Source organism: Muscardinus avellanarius (genome assembly GCF_963383645.1).
Source record: "Muscardinus avellanarius genome assembly, chromosome: 3".
NCBI classification, from domain to species: Eukaryota; Metazoa; Chordata; class Mammalia; order Rodentia; family Gliridae; genus Muscardinus; species Muscardinus avellanarius.
In genome coordinates, this window is record NC_137788.1 from 14122170 (window position 1) to 14142322 (window position 20153).

The 20153-nt window shown below is 54.6% G+C and overlaps 1 protein-coding gene across 1 annotated transcript in view; it reads left to right on the forward strand.

The window, feature by feature from the left end:
- The window catches only part of IGSF21 (immunoglobin superfamily member 21), a gene marked incomplete at both ends in the record, with an annotated part of 247242 nt that overhangs the window by 202992 nt on the left and 24097 nt on the right, over positions 1–20153 (forward strand). Inside the window, one exon of the mRNA XM_080690986.1 lies at positions 3296–3414. Coding sequence (XP_080547112.1) covers positions 3296–3414 — 119 coding nt within the window. The remainder of the gene's footprint in view (positions 1–3295; positions 3415–20153) is intronic.

Sequence of the window (20153 nt, forward strand, 5' to 3'; positions counted from 1 at the left end):
ATTAACTTGCCGACTTTTCTCTAATTCTATCCAAAATAGAAATGTTATCTTAATAAAACAGGAACTTGGCAGATAGGAGGAAGGGACAGAGGCCACTGTGGCTGGAAGAAGGTTTCGGAGCGTGGAGGACAGGGCTCGCCGTGGCCGGAGACGGAGGGAGCTGCTGGCGCCCTGTTGGCTAGGATGAGGATTCGTGTCTTAACTGAAGAGCAGAGAGAAAGCTCTACAGCAATTTAGGTTGGGGAGCGCCATCAACCTCAGTTGCATCTGGAAAGATTTAGATTTTACCTGGAGGATTGTCTGGGAGGAGGTTAACAGGTACAGAAACCCTCCCTATTCCAGGCGAGGGAAGACGATGGCAGTGGAGATGGGGAAACTGGAAATCTGGGGCTTTTTTTTTTTCTTTTTTTTTTTAATGGTACTGGGGATGGAACCCAGGGACATTTTCTCCCGAGCAACACTCCCAGCCCTATTTTTTATTCTTTTATTTTGAAGAAGGGTCTCACTGAGTTGCAGAGGGCCTCACTGAGTAACTGAGGCTGTCTGCGAACCCTGATCTTCCTGTCTCAGCCTCCCGAATGCTGGGATCACAAGCGTGCGCCACCACGCCCGGCAGCTGGGGAATGTTGAGGCAGGAGAACGCCGAGGTTCCTGGATTACCTGGCTGTATTTGGGAAGCGTGGAAATGAAAAATGTCAAGGAAGATTCCAAGAGCGTGATTGGAGGGACTGGCTGCAGCAGCAGGGCCGTTTAGGAAACGCAGGGAGCACTGCAAGAGGAGCCCGCGGGGCTGCAGAAACAGTCCTAGGTGGAGTACTGTCTTCTTTATAAAGCACCCACCCAAGGGTCCCCCGAGCCCCCTACACCACCTGTGTGCTGTCACCCACACGTCTCACCCGAGCACGTCATCAGCTCAGCCACCTAAACACGTGGCCCTCGCCTCTATCTCCTAAACGCATCTGTGCGGGTCGCCTGCGCGGGCTTCCTGTGCGAATCCACCTGAGTGTCAACCACGTCATTATCCCCTATGACATCCCCCGGGAGCTGCCAGCTCCTCGTGTCCCCAGAGCCTATTTCTTTACACGCGCCCTGCGCCCCCGTCTCCCCCGCCAGCCACTTAAACAGCCTGCCTCTACCACAGACGCCCGCGAGTGTCGCCTGAAAGAGTTGTTCTGTGTGACTGTCACTCGGCGACGGTGCCGCCAGGGAGACTGCTCCTTCTAGTCTAGCTGAGTTTCAAACAAAGAAAATCATCCCCCAGGGGAGAGGGGTCGCCTGCTGTTTCTACTGTCACCCAACTTTCTTCTGGGGGGACGAGCGGGAAGGCGGTGCACCGTTTCTGCCAAGTTCCTCTGGTCTACAGTGGGTAGACCAGATGTCAACCTCTGTGTGCTCTATGTAAATGAGGGTGTTGTTTATGCTAATGAGTGCTGGGCCTGCGGAAGGGACATCAGATGGGCTGCCTCCGCTCAGTGTGACAACAGGGATGGAAAGACGAGCTGAGAGCCAGGTGTGGGGAGTGGCGGGGCGGGGGCGGTGGGCACCGTGAGTCATAAGGAAACGAGCTCGAAGACAAGGATGGGGGACGAGAGGAGGAGAGTGCAGCAGAGGTTAAATTGCTCAGCAGAACCAGATGGAAGAGAGAGGAAGGAGGGGGTGGAGTAGAAGATACGTCCACAGGGGTGCGGGGATGAAGGAACCCCCCACTCCAAGGGTAATGGGCCTGGGGGTGCTGGTTAATGCTAGATTTCTCCCCGGCAGCTGCAGTGAAGACTCTGAAAGTCCAGACGAAGGCTTCTGCCCCTCAGTGTGTCCAGGTACCCTGGCCAGGAATTCCCTCTCCCCACAGGAACACAGTATGTGGAAAGGTCACACATGGTCCTCTGTCCATCTGGGTGCACGGTCCTGCTTAGAAGTATTGCAGCTGAGACAGGAGGATCGCAGTTCGAGGACGGCCTCAGCTACTTAGTGAGGCCCTCTGCAACTCAGTGAGACCCTGTTTCAAAATAAAGAATAAAGAATAGAGCTTGGGGTATCACGCAGAGGTAGAATGCCCCTGGGTTCCATTCCCAGTACCACACACACAGAAAAAAAGCATTGCAGCAACACATTGTATTTTATCCTGTAACACATCACTTCTGTTTTTGTTTTTGTTTTGGGGGGACTGGGGATTAAACCCCAGGACATTCTATCTCCAATCTATACTCCCCTCCCCGGCCCTTTTTCTTTTCTGTTTGTCAAGTTGCTGAGGGTTCTCACTAAGTTGCCAAGACTGGCCTCAAACCTGCAATCCTCCTGTCTCAGCCTCCCAAGTACTGGGTTTACAGGTGTGCGCCAATAAGAAAATGGAAACTCAGAGAGTCGGCGTGACTTTCCCAGCGTCCCCCGGCTCAGTAGGAAGAGTGTGGGCAGAATTAGAGCTTGGTTCTCTCCAGCACCACACCGGAGCGCTGTTCAGTCCAGGAGCTACCCTGTTTGTATTTTTCCGTGAGGAGAGAGGATGACAGGCCGAGTCATTTTACCACGATCTGTGTACTCTCGAGAGAATCTAAAACAGGAGTCACCCAACCACAGCCCGAGGGGGCCTAATATACTCCCTCTCTGGCCTTTTAGAGGAAGGGTCTGGGAAAAAGAAGGTCCAAGGGTCTGAAGGTCACCACCTGCTGCCCCCAACAAGGCTCAGATGAGCCCCTGGGTTGCTGGTGATGGCAGCGCACACCCCAGCTTCCGCCTCCCCGTCCACTGCGGCGGGGGTCCTTGGGGGTGGGAATTTGTGTTTCTTTTCTATGTCCCCAGGCCTGGGTGTAAAGCGGCAGGATGGTAACAGGCGTTTAGACCCCATCCTGGCTCTTCTTAGCTGTACGGGGTGGGGCAGTGACCAGCCTCTCGTGCCTCAGTTTCTGTATCTATGCAATGGGGAGATCGATCCCTAAGTGGCTGGCACTCACAAGGTGCGAGGCCCTGTACCGCAGGCTGGCGCACTTCACCCCGCGCCGGGTCACCTCGCAGCACCCTGTGCGTGGCCATCACCCAGCCCAACAGCTACGTTACCGCTCCAGGTCCCCGGGCATAGATTTGGCCCCCGCTGTATGCATGGCCCACTTTCACCTTCTGCTGCACTGAGCGCAAGGCCTGCATACAGTCGGGGTTCCATAAGTGCTGCTTCCCCGGCCACCAGCTCACAGGCCTGTGGTGGCTGCAGCTGGTTGAAGGTGGGCTGGTGGGCGGGGTGGGGGTTGTCGTCCCCCAGGGCGGCCCCCTCCAGCACCGCTCATCCTGTGCTCTCCTCCCGCAGGCTGCCCGAGGTCCGGATCTCAGACAGCGGCCCCTACGAGTGCCACGTGGGCATCTACGACAGAGCCACCAGGGAGAAGGTGGTCCTAGCTTCAGGCAACATCTTCCTCAATGTCATGGGTGAGTGTGGGGCTCGGCCTCAGGGCCACGGAAGGGGGAGTGTGAGAGTGTGCCCAGAGCGTCCCGGGAACCACCCGCCCAAACGTCTGTTGCTCGCTTGGGTATGGAGCCACTTCCTTTCCTGCCCTCGCCCTGGGAGAAGAGTAAGGCCGGCCACACCGAGGGGTGGTAGTGGGCCCGGCCGGGATCTCCTCTCAGGGATCCTTCGCCTCCCAACTCCGGAATCCCGAGCTGCCAGGCATCCTGGGGCTGCGCGGAATGAGTGGCTGAAGGCGGAGCTGGAGGTCCCTGGGCAGCAGGCTTTCCAGGTCTCTGGGCCTGTTTCTGCCTCTGAAACATGGAGAGTAACGCGGGTCTGATGGATTGTCCATGGGCCAGCAGCTCCAGGCTCTGTAACTGGTGGGACTCAGGAAGGGAGGTACGGAGCCCTGTGTCTAGAGCGGTAGAAACTTCCCTGGGCCAAAACCAAGAGCACGTCAGGAGAAGCCCCCCCGCAAGACCTAATGTGGCTGGGAAGGGGGCAGGACCACGCAAAGTCTCCCCAGAGGACGAGACAGCGCCTCAGCCATGATGCGCACCTGCCCCTCACGAGGAGCCCCTTCCTTGCGCCTCCTGAGGCCCTTCTTGGGGTGTCAGAAGACCAGGCCATGAGTTAGAAAGCAAGATGGGCTTTATGCATTTGTAAAATAGGGATTAAGATAGTAGTGTTTAGCCAGATGTGGTGGTGCTGACCTCTAACCCCAGTACTTGGGAGGCTGAGATAGGAGGATCACAGGTTTGCAGTCAGCCTCAGCAATTTAGGAAGACCTTTGCCACTTAGTAAGACACTGTTTCAAAATAAAAATAAAAATAGAGCCGGGCGTGGTGGCTCATGCTGTAATCCCAGCACTCGGGAGGCTGAGACAGGAGGATCATAGTTCGCGGACAGCTACTTAGTGAGGCCCTTTGCAACTCAGTGAGACCCTGTTTCAAAATAAAGAATAGAAAATATGGCTGGGGGCATAGTTCAGAGGTAGAATGCCCCTGGGTTCCATCCCCAGTACCACTAAATAAATAATAAATAATAAATAGGGGTAGAGATGTAGCTTGGAGGTAGAATGCCCCTGGGCTCAATCCCCATCAACACACACACACACACACACACACACACACACACACACACACACTAGTGTCCTTGGGCAAGTCAACCCCACCTCAGCCTCAGTTTCCCCAGATTGTTGCTTGGTGAGCATGGAAGTCCCCACCCTCTCCGATGAGCTTGCCGGACGCACTCTCAGCCCCTGAGGCTGCTCTGCTGCAAGAACGCCGGGGCCTTGGCCTCGACTCCTGCCTCTGTGTTCTCCGATATTCTTATCAAATAATATTTACCAAGGAAACAAAGCCTGCTATACACAGGCAATCAATAGGAGCAGAGAGGCCGCGTTGAAAGCCCCTGATCTGGGGAAATTGAAAACCTCCAAAGGCCAGGCCCCCAGACGGACATTGATCAGGCAGCGGCAGCTTGTGCTGCGTTCCGGCTCCTGGTGGAGTCAGGATGGGAGAGGTGGCGTCCCCAGGAAAACCTCCCCTGCTGCGGCTGCCCACTCGCTGTCCGGCTCCCGAGATACAGGGAGTGCTGGTTCTCCGTGGTCTGCCCCAGGCTGGCCACAGCAGGGGACCCATCAAGGAGCGGAGTCCAAAATGTACTACCAAGGGAACAGTTTAATGTAACTGGGAACAGTTTAATGAGAGATATAAATACAATCATCTGTTTATCAAATATTTATTGAGCACCTACTATGTGTTGGGAAATGGACACAAACTTTTAACTGGACAAAACTTTGGAAGCTTGTACTCCAGTGCACGAGACAAGAGGTGTGGACGAAGCCAAGCGCTGATTGCGATCAATACCCGGATGAAAATAAAGAAGAGAGCTAGGTGCGGTGACACGCCTGCAGTCCCAGCACTTGGGGATGTCAGACAGGAGCACTGCGGTTCGAGGACAGCCTCAGCAACTGAGGGACACTCTTGGAACCTAGCCAGATTCTCTTTCCAAACAAACAGACAAAAAATAAAATGGTTGGGGATGTATCTTAGAGGTAGATTGGCCCTGGATTCAATCCCCGGCACCACAATATAAAATATAAAACGGGTTGGGGACATAGCTCAAAGAAGAAAGGAAGGAAGGAAAGAAATGAGAAGGAAGGGAGGGGGAGAAGGAGAAGGAAGATTTGGTGGGCTCTGTAAGGAGTTGAGGCTTCAGGAGGGTCCAGGGAGAGGCAGGGCTGGGGACATCGCCCCCGTGCTCCACCCTGGTGTCCCAGATGTGGCCATGGCGGAGCCTGGTAACGCAGGGCCTGATTTTCCTTGGCACCACAACCCATGGTACTCACAGTATAATAAGTATTTGCATGATATTTACATTGCATTAGACAGAGTAAGCATTCTAGAAATGACTTAAAGTCCAAGAGAAGGTGTGCCCAGGTTACATGCAAATACCATGCCATTTTCTATAAGAGACCTGAGATTCCATCAGTGTCCATATCCCTGTAGGGTCTCGGAGCTGATAACCCTGATACCGGGGGACCTTTGTATATTATCCTCAGTTCACAGGTGAGGAGACCGAGCTGGGAGGAGGACCTGCCCCAGCCCCAGAGAGTGGAGATTGTTATCTCTGTCCCAGAGCAGAGCAGAGTGTCTCTGGGGGGTTGTGAGGGGCAGGGAGTTGGTGGGGATGACTGGAGGGCATGTCCCATAAAGCCTCTCCCTTTGGCCTGTGAGGCAGGAACTACCCTGAGCTCATGGAATGGACCAAGGAGGCTGAGACCTGGCCGAGATTGAAGATTAAATAAAATAATTTATAGAGTTGGCAGGCGTGGTGGTGCACGCTTGTAATCCCAGCACTTGGGAAGCTGAGACCAGAGGATCACACAGGTTCGAAGCCAGCCTCAGCTACTTAGTGAGGCTCTCAGCAACTCCGTGAGACCCTGTTTCCAAATAAAATAGAAAATAGGTCTGGGAGTATAGCCCGGAGGTGGAAAAGCCCCCAGGTTCCACCCTTAGTACAATAATAATAATTAATAATAATAATAATAATAAATAATAATAATAAGCCGGGCGTGGTGGCGCACGCTTTTAATCCCCACACTTGGGAGGCAGAGACAGGAGGATCGCACAGATCCGAAGTCAGCCTCGCTGGCTTAAGAGACCCTGTTTCCAAATAAAAGTATAAAAAGTAAGTGTCTGGGAGTGTAGGCTGGAGGTAGAAGGGTTTCCAGGAACCCCAGTACCACCAAAATAATAATAATTAATAATAATAATAATAATTAATAATAATAATAATTCACAGGGTAAAATGCTCTGCGCCCCGGGCCTGGCATATTCTGAGTGATCAGTAAATAGTATCTCATGACAAACAGCAGTGGAGTCAGTTAAAATCCAGGCACCACTGGAAAAGCTTTAAAAATAATGCTCCCAGCTAGGAGTGACAACGCACGCTTGTAATCCCAGTACTTGGGAGGCTGAGATGGGAGGATCATAGATTCACGACCAGCCTCGGTAACTTAGTGAGGCCCTCCTCAACTTAGTGAGACCCTGTTTCCAAATAAACAACAAAAAGGGCTGGGGGTGTGGCTCAGAGGTAGAATGCTCCTGAGTTTAGTTCCAGTACTAACACACACACACACACACACACACACACACACACACACACACACCACTAAATTATGCTTCAGCCCCTACCTCTGTGAGCTTCTTCAAATATATCTGAAGGTAGGTTTTGAAAGCTAAAATCTACGCCATCGTTCGGTTTGTCTGCCTGCAATGTTGGTCAGCCTCTTTTCTTGCTCACGTGGGCAAATTCAAAGATCTTACCCCCAAGTGAGCGGATGTCTTTGAACACTGGGGGCTCCTTTGTGCCAAAGAGACCCTAAGCGGCCCAGTGGAGCAAGACAGCCCCTCCCACAGTTGGAGGCCAAAGGGCTGAGCCCAGGACAGGGCGGGGCAGCGGAGGAGCTGGCGTGGCACAGGGCCACTGGGAGCTGGCGGTCCTCCTCGGTCCTCACCGCTGTATCCTGAGCATCCTGTCCCAGCCTCTTCCCCAGGCCTCGGGGTAAAGATCAAAACGCAGAGCTGCTGTAATTTCACGCCTGCAACATCCCGCTGCGTGGTGGGGAAAGACATCGGGCGCCCCGTGGGTGACGCTGAGGGTGTGTGCTGCTCACAGTCAGTAAAATGTTTTTATCTGAGCTGCCGATAAATTGTGAGCCAATTTGAGAGTCTTGTGCTGGGCCCCGGAACGCATTCTACACCGTCACAGGAGGATGGCGAAGCCTCTGGTGGGGGTGCAGGTTACGGGGGAGCGTGTTAAGGGTGCGTAGTTACAATCAATTACATGGTGAGAGGTTCAGGCACCCTCCCTGCCTCCACCAGGGCCCAGAGTCTGGCTCCTCCAGAGTGGGTTTCTCTGCCACCCTCCAGGGACCTTTCAACCCATGACCGGGAGTCCAGGCCACCTTCCTGGTGTCTGCCCCACCTACCCAGTGCTCCAGCTCAAACCTCCGTAATCAGGGACCCACGCAAGCATCCTCAGAGGTCGGTGTGGTCTTCTCGATTTGACAGATGAGGAAACAGGGGTGCTGAGAGTTTAAAGTTTAAAGCACTCATCCCCCACGTGAGTGATGGAGCCGGGGGTCCCAGCGGTTCTGCCTGATCCAGAGCCGCCCTGGCTCCCAAAGGAGACATCCCCCCTCTGACTTAAGAGCTATAAGTAATGCAAATATCAACCGATCACTGGGTGTAGGACAGAGGGAGAGAGCGGGGTCTCATTAAGACTGAGCTCTGAGCTGGACGTGGTGGTACACACCTGTAATCCCAGTACTTGGGAGGCTGAGACAGGAGGATCATAGGTTCTAGGTCAGCCTCAATAATGTTACGAGACTCTCTTCAATTTACAGAGACCCTGTTTTCAAAAAAAATAAAAAGTGGGGGGGCTGGGGCTGTAGCTTGGAGCTTGAATGCCCTTCTTTTAATTCCTAGTTTCACACACACACACACACACACACACACACACACACACACACACACACAGAGTACATAGCACTCCAAACTTCTATGGCTTTGTGGGTTGTTTATTCTTTCTGGGGTCCATAGAAATGTTGGGGGAGAGCAGAACATCAGTGATCCCTTCCATTCCTGTGCCTAGTTAGTCCCCATTTCCGGTTTTCTCATCCACTTTTGCCCAGACTTCCCCTGCTACTCAGACTGCCTGAAAGGAGCACTGAACATGGAGTCCACAGACCAGAGTCCAAATCCCAGTTGGCATTCACTTTGGTACTGGGGATGGAACCCAGGGACATTCTACCTCTGAGCCATACCCCCAGCCCTATTTTTTATTCTTTATTTTAAGACAGGGTCTCACTGAGTTGCAAAGGACCTCCACTAAGTAGCTGAGGCTGTCTATGAACTGCGATCCTCTGGTCTCAGCCTCCCAAATGCTGGGATTACAATCATGTGCCACCACGCCCGTCTTACCATTCATTTTTGACATGAACAGTCTAGTACCAAACTTCCTTCCCAATATATTAAAATAAAACCCATAATGTCTCTTTTGCTGAAATGTATGCCGAAGAGATTTGGATGCCCACACGCAAGGGCATTCCAACTTCCATTCATACATTCTTCATTTGTTTGCTGATTTTAAAAATCCTTAATGAGCACCTGGTATATTCCAGGCACCGTCATTATGCATCAGAATCCGGCAATGAGAGAGACAGATGAAGAGGCCTGGTCCTCTCGGACAGCGCAGTAGGGAGGCAGATGATGGACCAGCAGAGACGGAGCGTGGGGAAGGGCAGGGAGCGATAGGCAGGGAGGGACACCCGGAGGGAGGGACGCGGGGCTGCCTTCACCGAGATGTTCACGGGCCTTCAGAGCTGGCAACCCTGGAGCGAGGTGGCGCATGTGGCTTCTGTGCACTCACACGAGAATGATCCGACGACTCCTTACAGGGCATCTCGCAGGGCCATGCACAGCCTCGGTGCCCTGGGATTCATGTTTTCAAGGTCCTGGGTCTCTGCCTCCTGCCGAGGGAGATGGCTCTCAGCTACAGACAGAGAGACTGAACTGTGGTCTGTGTGTGGGCTTCTGGGATGCTGGTAACAAAGGATCATAAACTCGGTGCCTTAAATCCAGGAAAACAGAGTGGCTCCCTGTCCTGGAGGCCTCAAGTGTGAAGCCCGGCCGTCAGCAGGGCCCGCTCCCTCTGCACATTCTGGGGAAAGGTGCTGCCTTGCTTCCTGCCAGCGGCTGTGCCCCCACAGTCCTTGACACCCCTGGGCTTGTAGCCGCCTCATCCCAGTCTCTGCCTCCGATGGCAAGGGGCATCTGCCTCTGGAGACTGTGCCTCTGGGTTCACATGTCCCCCTTATAGGCTCACCAATTTTTGAATTAGGACCCACCCTGATGCAGCCTCTTGACCACATCTGCAAAGACCCTCTTTCCAAAGAAGGTCACGTGCCCAGGGTCTGGAGCCTAGGACGTCCCCGTGTCTTTTGGGGGGACAGAATTCCAACCCACTGAGCCAGGAGGTAGCAAGCCAGGATTCAGTGTCTGGCTCAGAGGCCGATACTCTCTGCTCCCGGCAAGACGGGTCACCCGTCGGTGTGTGTTTACCAATACGCCGGTCACTGTGCGAAGCACTTTGTATGTTAAGTCATTGAGAACTCAAGAGCCCTCTGAAAGGTGGTCACTACCATTCCCCCCCTGACAGACGAAGGAACCAAGAGGCTACTGTATCGCTTGCCTTGGTCACCTTGTCAGCAAGACGCAGGGGTAAGAGCTACCTACACGCTAGCCGCCCTGCCCTGCAGGGACTCAGCCTTGGAGCAGGAAGCCCAGACTCAGGGGCATTGAAACACACTAAGAAGATGCTCCATCCCAGGAGCTCTCTCTCTCTTCCAGGGTTTTCCACGTCAGGTCACCAGGCGCAGTAGACTTTGGGAACCTGAGACCACAGTACAGCAAAACCACAGCAGAGCTTTCTAAACCTGAAGCCAGGGGCCGCGGCTCCCAATCCAAACCACAGCCGTTAATATATGCCACACGCCAGGTCCTTTGTTTTTTTCAGTAGGTTTTACTGAATTATTATCCTCTCTGGGGCTTTGTTATTCTTTTTTTTTTTTTTTTAGGAAAATGGTTTAACTGGGATGTTCATATATGATAGAATTCACTCGTTTCAAGTGTACAATTCCGGGGCTTTTAGCAGATTCGCAGTTGAGTCATCACAGCACAGTCAACTCCAGAATGTTCATCATCCCCCAAAGAAATTGTGAACCTGCTGGCGTCCACCCCCAGGCCACAGGTCCCTCTCCTCCTTAGTCCTAGGCAACCATTACGCTCCTTTCTGTTTCTGTGGATTCGCCAGTTCTGAACATTTCACTTAGATGTGATCGTACAATATGTGATGATTTGTGGCCAACTTCTTCCCCTGGGATTAGTGTTTTCAAGGTTTATCCTGTTGTAGCATGGATCAGTACCGCCTTCCTTTTTAATGCTGAATAATATTTCCCTCTATGGATATACCACGTGTTTATCCACTCATCAGTGGAAGGAGGGACATTGGGGTGTTTCCACTTTGGGGCATCGCGAATAATACTGCTATCAACATTCATGTGATCATACAGTTTCAGTTCTCAGGGCCATAGGCCTAAAAATAAAGCTCCTGGGTCCAGTGGTGGCTCTTCATTTAGCCCCTTTGAGAAACTGCCAGACAGTGTTTTACACACCTGTACCATTTTACATTCCCACCAGCAGCAGACGAGGGTTCCAGCTTTCAGTTTCGCTGCATCTTACCCCACACTTGTAATTTTATGTCTTTTTTCTTTTTTCATTTGGTACTAGGGCTTGAGCCCAGGGACATTCTACCTCCAAGCTACACCCTCAGCCACTTTTATTTTTTATCTTGAAACATGGTCTAGCTAGATTGGTGAGGGTCTCACTACGTTTCTGAGGCTGGCCTCAAAGCTGTGGTCGGCCTCCGCCTCCCAAGTACGGGGATTACAGGCGTGCACCACCAGGCCTGACCATTTTCTGTCTTGTAACTATAGCCATCCTAGTAGATATGGAGCAGTATTCGCTGTGGCTTTGATTTTCATTTTCCTTCTGGCCAGTGATATGGAGCACATTTTATGTACTTCTTGGCATTTGGTTAGCTTCTCTAGAGAAATACCTATTCGGATTCTTTGGTCATCTTCATTTGGGCTGCCTTTTTATTACCGTTGTAAAAGTTCTCTATCTAATCTAGATGCAAGTCCCTCATCAGATATCGAACTTGCCAATTTTCTCCCATGGAATAGGTTATAGCCTCACTTTCCTGACAGTGTCCTTAGAAGGACAAAGGCTTTAATTTTATCGAAGCCTAGCTCGTCTAGTTTTTCTTTTATTACTTATGCTTTCAATGTCAAAGTTAAGGATGCTTTGCCTAATTCAAGGTCACAACTGGCTCCTACGCTTTTCTTCTAGGTGTTTTTGTAGTTTTAGCTCTTGCGTTTAGGTGTATGGTGTATTTTGAGTTACTCTCTATGGTGTGAGGAAGGGGTCCAACAACGTGATCAACATGTGGACGTCCAGTCGTCCCAGCACTGTGTACTCCCATTGAGTTTTCTGGGCATCCGTGATGAAAATTGACTGACTGTAAAGATGAGGCATTATTTCTCATCTTACCTGTTCTATCTCACTGTTCTTCATTCGGCATGCTGGTGTTTTTCTAAGCCACCTGCACTCGGGCTTTGAGTCTCCCCAGCTATGTGACTTTGAGCAGTGAGTTCACAGGCGGCTTCTCTGTGACAAGTTCCTCAAGCTTTTCCACGAAGAGAAACTTACCCTAGGGCTGATGAGGGCTCCCAGAGGAAACAGGGGGGCAGGAGATCCTAGAAGGTGCAGGTATCCCGGGTGCAGATGGAGGCTGAACCCACTTCCTTGCGGCCTGACCAGCACTGAGCCTTTCTGGAGAACGGAACCCTGGCTTCTAGAACCAGATTCTTGAACCTAATTCTCTGGATTCCCAGCCCAGTGCTCCCCTCTAGAAAGTGGCACCGATTCCCAGGACCAGTCACTGGGGCGTCAAGGACCTGTCTTGCCTTGGGAAGGAGAAGTGTCTGTCCCTTCTAGGGGAGGGGGAGATGTAGGGCTAAGAGCAGACCCTGCCACCCTGCAGCCTGAGCACAACAGAAATAAACAATACAGCTCTGCTTCTCTGAGGGATGCCCGCCCATGGGAAAGCGGGGTTTGGTCTGCAGAATCCCCTTTCCAGAAGGCCACCCATGCACAGGACAGCTGTGGGGGATGATGTGCCTCAGGGCAGAACCCTGACATTGCTGGGGTGCGTGGCTGTCCAAGGCATAGCTGCAGCCAGTGGTTAGAGGCCGCGGTCCTGAGATCCCTGGACATCCCCGTGCAGCGTGGCTGGAAAGTAAGATTCAGAGCCATATCCCCTCTGCACCCGGGACGCCTGCTGGGTGGAAAATGATCAACCGGGCCCCCTGTCTTGGAGCCTGAGTGGATGAGCCCCCTGCTGGCCTGGACTAATTACAGGAACTGGCCCCAGGCGATTGCAGTGGCCACAAACCCCAGGGAGCCAGGCTGGCTGGCTGTTCTGGTTGGGATCCAGGCCAGAGCTGCAGAGAAGTCAGAGCCGGTGCTACAGAGATGTGTGAGTCCTCACCTCCCACCCCATAAGCCCCTGGATCTGCCGGCCAAGCAAAAGGCCCTGAGGGCCACATATCCATCTCCATTCTACAGGGGTTGTGGGGGCAAGGAACATGCAAATGGTCCACGCTTCCCAAACTAGGAAAGGGGGGCCGGATCATCCCCACTGGGAGAATTCTCCCGCTATGAAATTAGGCCGGCCGTAAATAAGGCACGTACTTCCTTGGAGAGTTGAGGGACGGCCGAAGGCACGGGCTTTGGACTCAGACATAAATTTTCCACCTAGTCCTGCAACTAATAGCAATAAAGGAGGCTAATGTTTACTGAGCGTTTACTATACGCCAGGCACGGTTCTGCTCCCCACCCGCTATATCGTTTACCTCTAAGGCAGGTTCTGTGATTACTTCCTCATTTAACAAGGGTGAACACTGAGAAATAAAGAAAATAAATAAATTGATTGCCCAAGAACACGGGTCTGATAAGGGTAAAAGCTGGGCTCAAACCTGGACAGCCGGCTTCTACCATCTATCACTGGAATGTGCCTTCGGCAGACCACTGAATCTCCCAGGGACTCCGTTTTCTCTCTGCTAAACTGGGGGCTACAGTAGCACCTTCCCTGTTGGGGCACGAGACGCGGAGGTCACGTAAAGCTCGCTGTGAAGGCCCTTCAAAGCCCATGGGTCCCTGGCCCGCACCTGTCACTGCTCTGGGGTGGGGGATGGGATGGGGCATCAGGAAGTGACCTCAGTCGGCCCGGCAAGAGCTCTCGGAGCCAAGCAGGGACCACCGTGCCTCCTCCTCTTCTGGAAAAGAAAGGGAGGATGGAGAATGCACCCAGCAGCCCAAGTCCAGTCCCGCCTCCTCTGCAGTCTGCCCCTGCCTCGGTTTCCCCTTCTGTATTCAGGGGATAATGGAGTTTCCTACCTCCTGGGGCTGACAGGAAGCGCTCAGTCTTGCACACCAGCATCCTGACTAGGGAAGAGCCGGCCTTTAGAAGGGCAGAGGCAGCTGGGCGTGGGGGCACACACTAGTAATCCCAGTACCTGGGAGGCTGAGACAGGAGGATTGCAGGTTTGAGGCCAGCCTCAACTATTTAGTGAGGCTCTCTGCAACTTAGTGAGAATTTGTTTCAAGTAAAGAATAGAAATAGGGCTGGGAGTGTAGCAGGAGCCAGCCCTGGGGCTGGGCAGTAAGCACCGCCACTGGACACGAGGCTTTTCTCAGCAGAAGCCCCAGGGCAGGAAGGGACAGATGTGGAGATGTGACCTGACAGGTGCTGGGTGGAGCTGCTCCTCTGAGAAGCGCCAGGGCAACCGTGTGATATCACCCAGCAGAGGTTACTGCAGAAAACAGATGCAGAGGCCGGGCCTGGGGCCCAAGGACATCCACAGGCCTCCCCCTGCCAGCCAGGGCTTCTGTGGGGTCAGCACGATGGGCAGCAGGGGGCCTTAGGACAGCTGGCTGGGCCGGGCTGCCAGGAGCCGGCCAGAGCGGGGCTGCGGCCCGGAGGACACAGGAGGGAAAGGCCAAGGTCCTCCAGCTGCGTGAGTGTGGGTCTGAGAGTCTAGAGCTGGCTGGCGGCTCAGGGGGAGGACGTCCACTCCGCTCGCCCGCCTGCCCACGGGCCTCCTGGCGGGCGGAGGTCACCGGCGGAGATCAGTTCAGAGAGGGCAGGCAGATGGGCCTGGGGCTCGGAGGAGCTCTTTGGAGCTGAGCAGGTCATCTAAAAAGGACAGTCACCTCCCCACTTCAGCCCCAAAGGTCCAGCCTGCCGACTGCCTCCCAGACAGGCTTCTAGAATCCTCCTTCCCTCCCTCTCTGAACATAGCCCTGCAAAGGCAGGTCTAGGCTCAGGCCCAGCACCCTCCCTCGGCCGCCCCATCCCACAGACACCTGCAGGGCAGGTCCCGGGCTGCCTCTATCCAGTCAAGAACCCCGCTGTTCAGAGAATCGGGGATGTGCCCGCATCGCTCAGCCAGTCCCTGAGCTCAGGTCGGCCGGGAGCCCCAGCCCCGGCTCTCCCACCATGTGAGGCTCCCAGGAGGACAGAGGGATGGCTGTTCCACCCCTGTGAGGCTCCCAGGAAGACAGGGGGATGGCTGTTCTCTGTGAGCGGGGCACCAGGGCAGCCACGTGGCCTCTGGATTCTGCCCCCTTCCCCGCTCCCAAACATCAGGCCTCCTCTTAACAAGGACAGCACGAAACATCCAGGCTGCGTGGCAAGTTGATCCGCCCCGCGGCCTGGGCATCAGCGGGGGCTCAGCATCCCCATTACTCAGATGGGGAAACTGAGGCTGCCAATGAACTCTCTGACCCGTGATCGTGAGCGGAAGAGCAGAGGGCTTGGTCGAGCCGCACGCTTGGTGTGTCTGGTCCCTGGGGCCACAGCTGATGTCGCCCTCCATCCTCTGGGAGGCCGACAGAGCTCAGTCCTCACACACACCAGTCCTTGACCCAGTCAGTATCCATAAACACCTACTGTGTGCCTACCAGGGGGAAGATGGCTGTACAACACGGAGACTCATTTTAATATAGGCCAACCAGGGTTAACTCTACAATGACAAGTGCCAGGCGTTGTTCCAAGGACTTGACGCATATTCATTTATTTAATCCTCACAAGTCTTCAGAGGGAGGTGATTTGTTGTTGTTCTTTGTTTAGTTTTTAATTTTGAAACAGAGGCTCACTGAGTTGCAGAGGCTGGCCTTGAACTTGTGAGCCTTCTGTGTCAGCCTCCCAACTACTGGAATTATGCACAACCATGCCCGGTAAGGGAAGTGCTTGGATTATTCCCATATCAATAAATGAGGAAACCGAGGCCCCACGATGGTAAATAACCTGCCCAAGATCACACAGCGAGCAAGCGGCAGGGTTTGTTTTACACCCAGAGCATCAGGCCCCAGAGCCGCTCATGAGATGGCCCGTGGTGCCCCCCCTGAGCTGGGCATGAGGGACTCATCTGCCCCCAAGAATGTGAATTGCTCCGGCAGGTGGCTGCAGCCCGGGGCCCTCTCTGCCTCCCTGGACCTTCGGTGTCTCGGGGCCCAGGGCGCCCCTCTTGTTTCAGAGCCTCACGGGCTGCAGCCTCCCGAGCCCCACCAGAGCAGGCCTGCAGGTGCATCATTAAACCTTGACAAGTGTTAGGTCAGTGATGCTTTATCCTTTCTACCACTGGGAGCTGGATTTAGTGGCGCCGGCAGAAGGTAAACTTCCCCTCCCCGGGACAGGCCCCTTAATTACTAGTGATATGTGGCTGTTGGAACTGCAGCGCCTCAGGCCTGGTGATTTAAGGAGCAGGCAGGAGGCTGAGGCTACAGGTGTTAACGGAGCTGTAGGGAGGGCCTGCCGAGTCGCAACCAGGGTGGCATGGGGAGGCAGGGCTGGGAGCGGCCGCAGAGGGATGCCGCCTGTGGACGCCCTCGGGGAGAAGGGAGCTATCCACAGCCTCGCACAGAAGGGGAAACTGAGGCTGAGCTCACACTGCATGTGTCTCTACCTGGGATCCAATCATCCTGACACCGCTGCCGACTTGCGGTGGATCTCTGGACTCAGTTTCCCCATCTGTACCCAGGGTTTTTCCCACAGTCCCAAGAAGCAAGAGTCAGGAACACCTGAACGATCAACGTGCGTGCCCAGCGTGCTCGTTGTGAGCCAGGGACCTGCCCCACCACGCCCTCCGTGGGCATTCTCGTGTTGAGCTCCTTGGCGGGGTCCTTGCGATTGTTATGTCCATTATACAGAAGAGAAGATTAAGGCTGAGTGAGACAAAGCAGCCTGCCCGAGACCGCGTGGACGTGCTAAGCCACTTCCCTGAATCCCGAGCCTGACCCCTCTGGGCCTGACCCACTGGGCCCAGTGTCTGCCCCCAAGGAGTCCTTAAACAATGGGGTTGGGGGTAGAAGGGCTCGATTGCCAGAATCCAACAGAAGGAAAGTACCACCAATGATGGGGAGGACCAGGGTGCAAGCTGAGGGATATGGGGGTTCTGGGAGGGAGAACCGCCTCCCGGGAGACTCTGGGAAGGCTTCCCGGAGGAGGTGTCATGTCAGGAGCCCCAGGCATGGGGAATGGTAAGACAGGATGGCAGCAGCTCTGACCACACAGCGGCCTGGCAGGTGCAGACCAAGGGTCTGAATCCCTTATGTAACTCAATTAAGCCTGTGTTATGACGATTCCATTTTACAGATGGGGAAACTGAGGCCCGGCGAGGCTAAGTCCCCGCTTGTAGGTGGCAGAGCCAGGACATGACTGTGGGTAGCCTGACCCTGAGCCCTGGCCCCCAGAGAACAGGGAAGGTAAGGCCAGCGTCTCCAGACTGCTTCAGGCCCTGTCTGCCCACTGTCCACGTGGTTTGGCCACAGAAAGGAGAGGCCAGACAGGGCCTGATCCAGTTCTGTTCATCTATCGGCTAGAGGGGCCAGGGACGCCTTGGACACCAGCGAGGCGAGGGAGCCCCCGCAGCAAGGGGGAGAGTGAACAGGGTATTTCCTGGGGAACAATGGTGCATCTGTGGTCAGGGATGGAGCAGGCGGGACCGCGGCAGGGCCTGGGGAGAGGGTGCAGGCGCTGGCCCTCTGAGACCCCCGACAAGCCCCTCTGCCCTGACCAGCAGTTGGGTCCTTTTGAGAATGACGTTCGCCCTACCTTTAAGAAGACCCAATCCAGCAGCTGTTCAGCAGCTCAAGGAGTGGTGGGCGCTCCAGGGAAGAGCCGGGTGGTGGGTGCACCAGTGTCCGTGGTACAATGCTTGGAACCTTTTCGCAGCAAAACATCGGAGAGAAGGCGCGTGACACCCCCCCCCCAACCGATGCCCTTCCCCACGTCCGCAGTTCCTCTCTGGACATTGCTTTATGAGCAGCAGGCAGCTCACATGATTTACCTGCCCCGGGACTTTGACTGAAATGCCCCCGGGGAAATCCTACTGGAAGAAAGGCTTCCAGGGAGGCCTGAGCGACCTCGACCTGGCGCGGTCGGAGGCTAGGCAGCCCAAATGCGCGGGGCTTCCTGACCATCAGCCAGTGTTGGGGAGTGAGTGGACCCCCAGACATTGCCCACTGCACCCTGACTGCTTAAATGAGGAAGCAGGACAGGGAGACGAGGCGCAGGGAGGTCGGTTTTGGAGGCGCAATAGAACTTCAACGTCCAGCAGGCGCCTTTGCTCCCACACATGATAATAAACCGAAAAAGCAGGGGCAAGTGAAACGAACCCCGTGCGTGCAGAGCTGTACACGGCCGCTATGGAGTGTCAGCATGTCCCTCCTGACCGCTGGCCGCCTGGAGCCCCGGCCACTGCCCAGCAACCAGAGAGGGCCACCGATATCACCAGCCCAGGGCAGATAAAAATCCAAAGTCTGCCCGAGAATGGTAAAATTAAAAACTCCAAGGTGAGCTGGGCGTGGTGGCGCACGCTTGCAATCCCCATGCTTGGGAGGCGGAGACAGGAGGATCGCACAGGTTCGAAGCCAGCCGCTCTGGCTTAAGAGACCCTGTTTCCAAATAAAAATGTATAAAAATAGGTCTGGGAGTGTAGCCTGGAGGTAGGGTTTCCAGGAACCCCAGTATATCTCTCTCTCTCTCTCTCTCTCTCACACACACACACACACACACAAGGTGAACCGTGGTAAGCAGGGCGTTGTCCGTTCTTTATTCCCCACAAGCTCCATATGAGACAGATGCCCTCGTCATCCCCAAGTGCCAAGCAACTGCCTCAAGGACGTACTACTGCTAAGCAAAGGCCTCTGGCGGTTCCCTTCCGTGGGCATATCAGGCGGGGTGAGCCCTGGGTGAAGCCCCTAGAATGCCAAGGCCGGACGCTGGGCAACTGAGCTGCATTCCCAGAGGGTCACAAGACCCTTGGCTCCAGCCCACGGCTCTGGAGGGAAGACCTTGAGCTTGGCGCTGCTGCCCCTGGCCAGATCTCCAACAGCCCCTACCCCACCCAGCCTCCAGAAGCTTCTCTCTTAAAGCTGCAAATATGGCACCTGGTGAAATTACCCATGTGTGTAATATATACCTCTGGGGTCTATTGAAAACATCTCCCAAATTGGCCAGCCTTGCTGCTATTTAAAACGAATTCATGTCACACTCCATGGATTTCATCTCTGCAGAAACAGCACCTATCATGAGGCTTAAACACATTTTCTCTGTTGCCACATAAACTACGAGGTGGGAAAGAGCTGCCCCCTCCCAACACACACCGGCAGCCTCCAGCCAGCAGAAACCTCCCTATATCCCCACCCTCACCCCCCCCACCCCAGTGTCCAGATAGGACTGGCAGCTTGGGAAGCCAACCAGAAAACTTGGAACCCTGACACGCAGCCAATCGAGGCATGAGTAGAAAGTTGTGGGAGGCGGGGCCTTGGTCTTTTGACCCAATCACTGTGCAGGGCCCGGGAGGCTCCTGGGAGTCCTACCTCTAGGCCTCGTCCGCTGAGGCTTGGAGGAGCCCAGTCCTCTGAGCCTGTCCTTCCCAGGAATAATCTCACTGTTACTCTCCGAGGCCTTCGTTATACTCCATGGCAATGCCACGGCGTGCTTCTTACGGCCCCTGATTTAGATGCGAGCCAACAGAGCTTACAGGGTCAAGGCGGCCATTTACGCACCTGCCCTCCTCACCCTGGAATGGGGGGGGGGGCTGAACCCCAAGGGCTGCGTCTAGAATGGGGCTCAGGATTTGCAGTTTTAACATCTCCGAGGCGATGGGAACACACTTGAGGGAGCCACCTAGTTAAAGATCTAGTCTAGAGCCGAGTCCAGAGTCAACCCAAACCTGCAGCCCGGCCTCTGGCTCCTTCAGGGTTTATTTCCCCACGAGGCGGACCCTGCTCCGCGGGCCTCCCTGATCCACCGCCTAGCGCTCGGCTCCCCCTCCACACCCCAGAGCAGTCAGCCGGAGGCTCCAGTTGGGGCTGTTAATTTTATCTCCTACCACCGCGAAAGTACAACAGCTGGCAGGGGAGGGGCGAGGCAGGTGAGCGGCGTGGAGTGGGAGGCGGTGGGCGGATTGTGCCCAAAGCCCCCCCTCCCCGGGCTCCACTGAGGGTAGGGAGGACCCCAG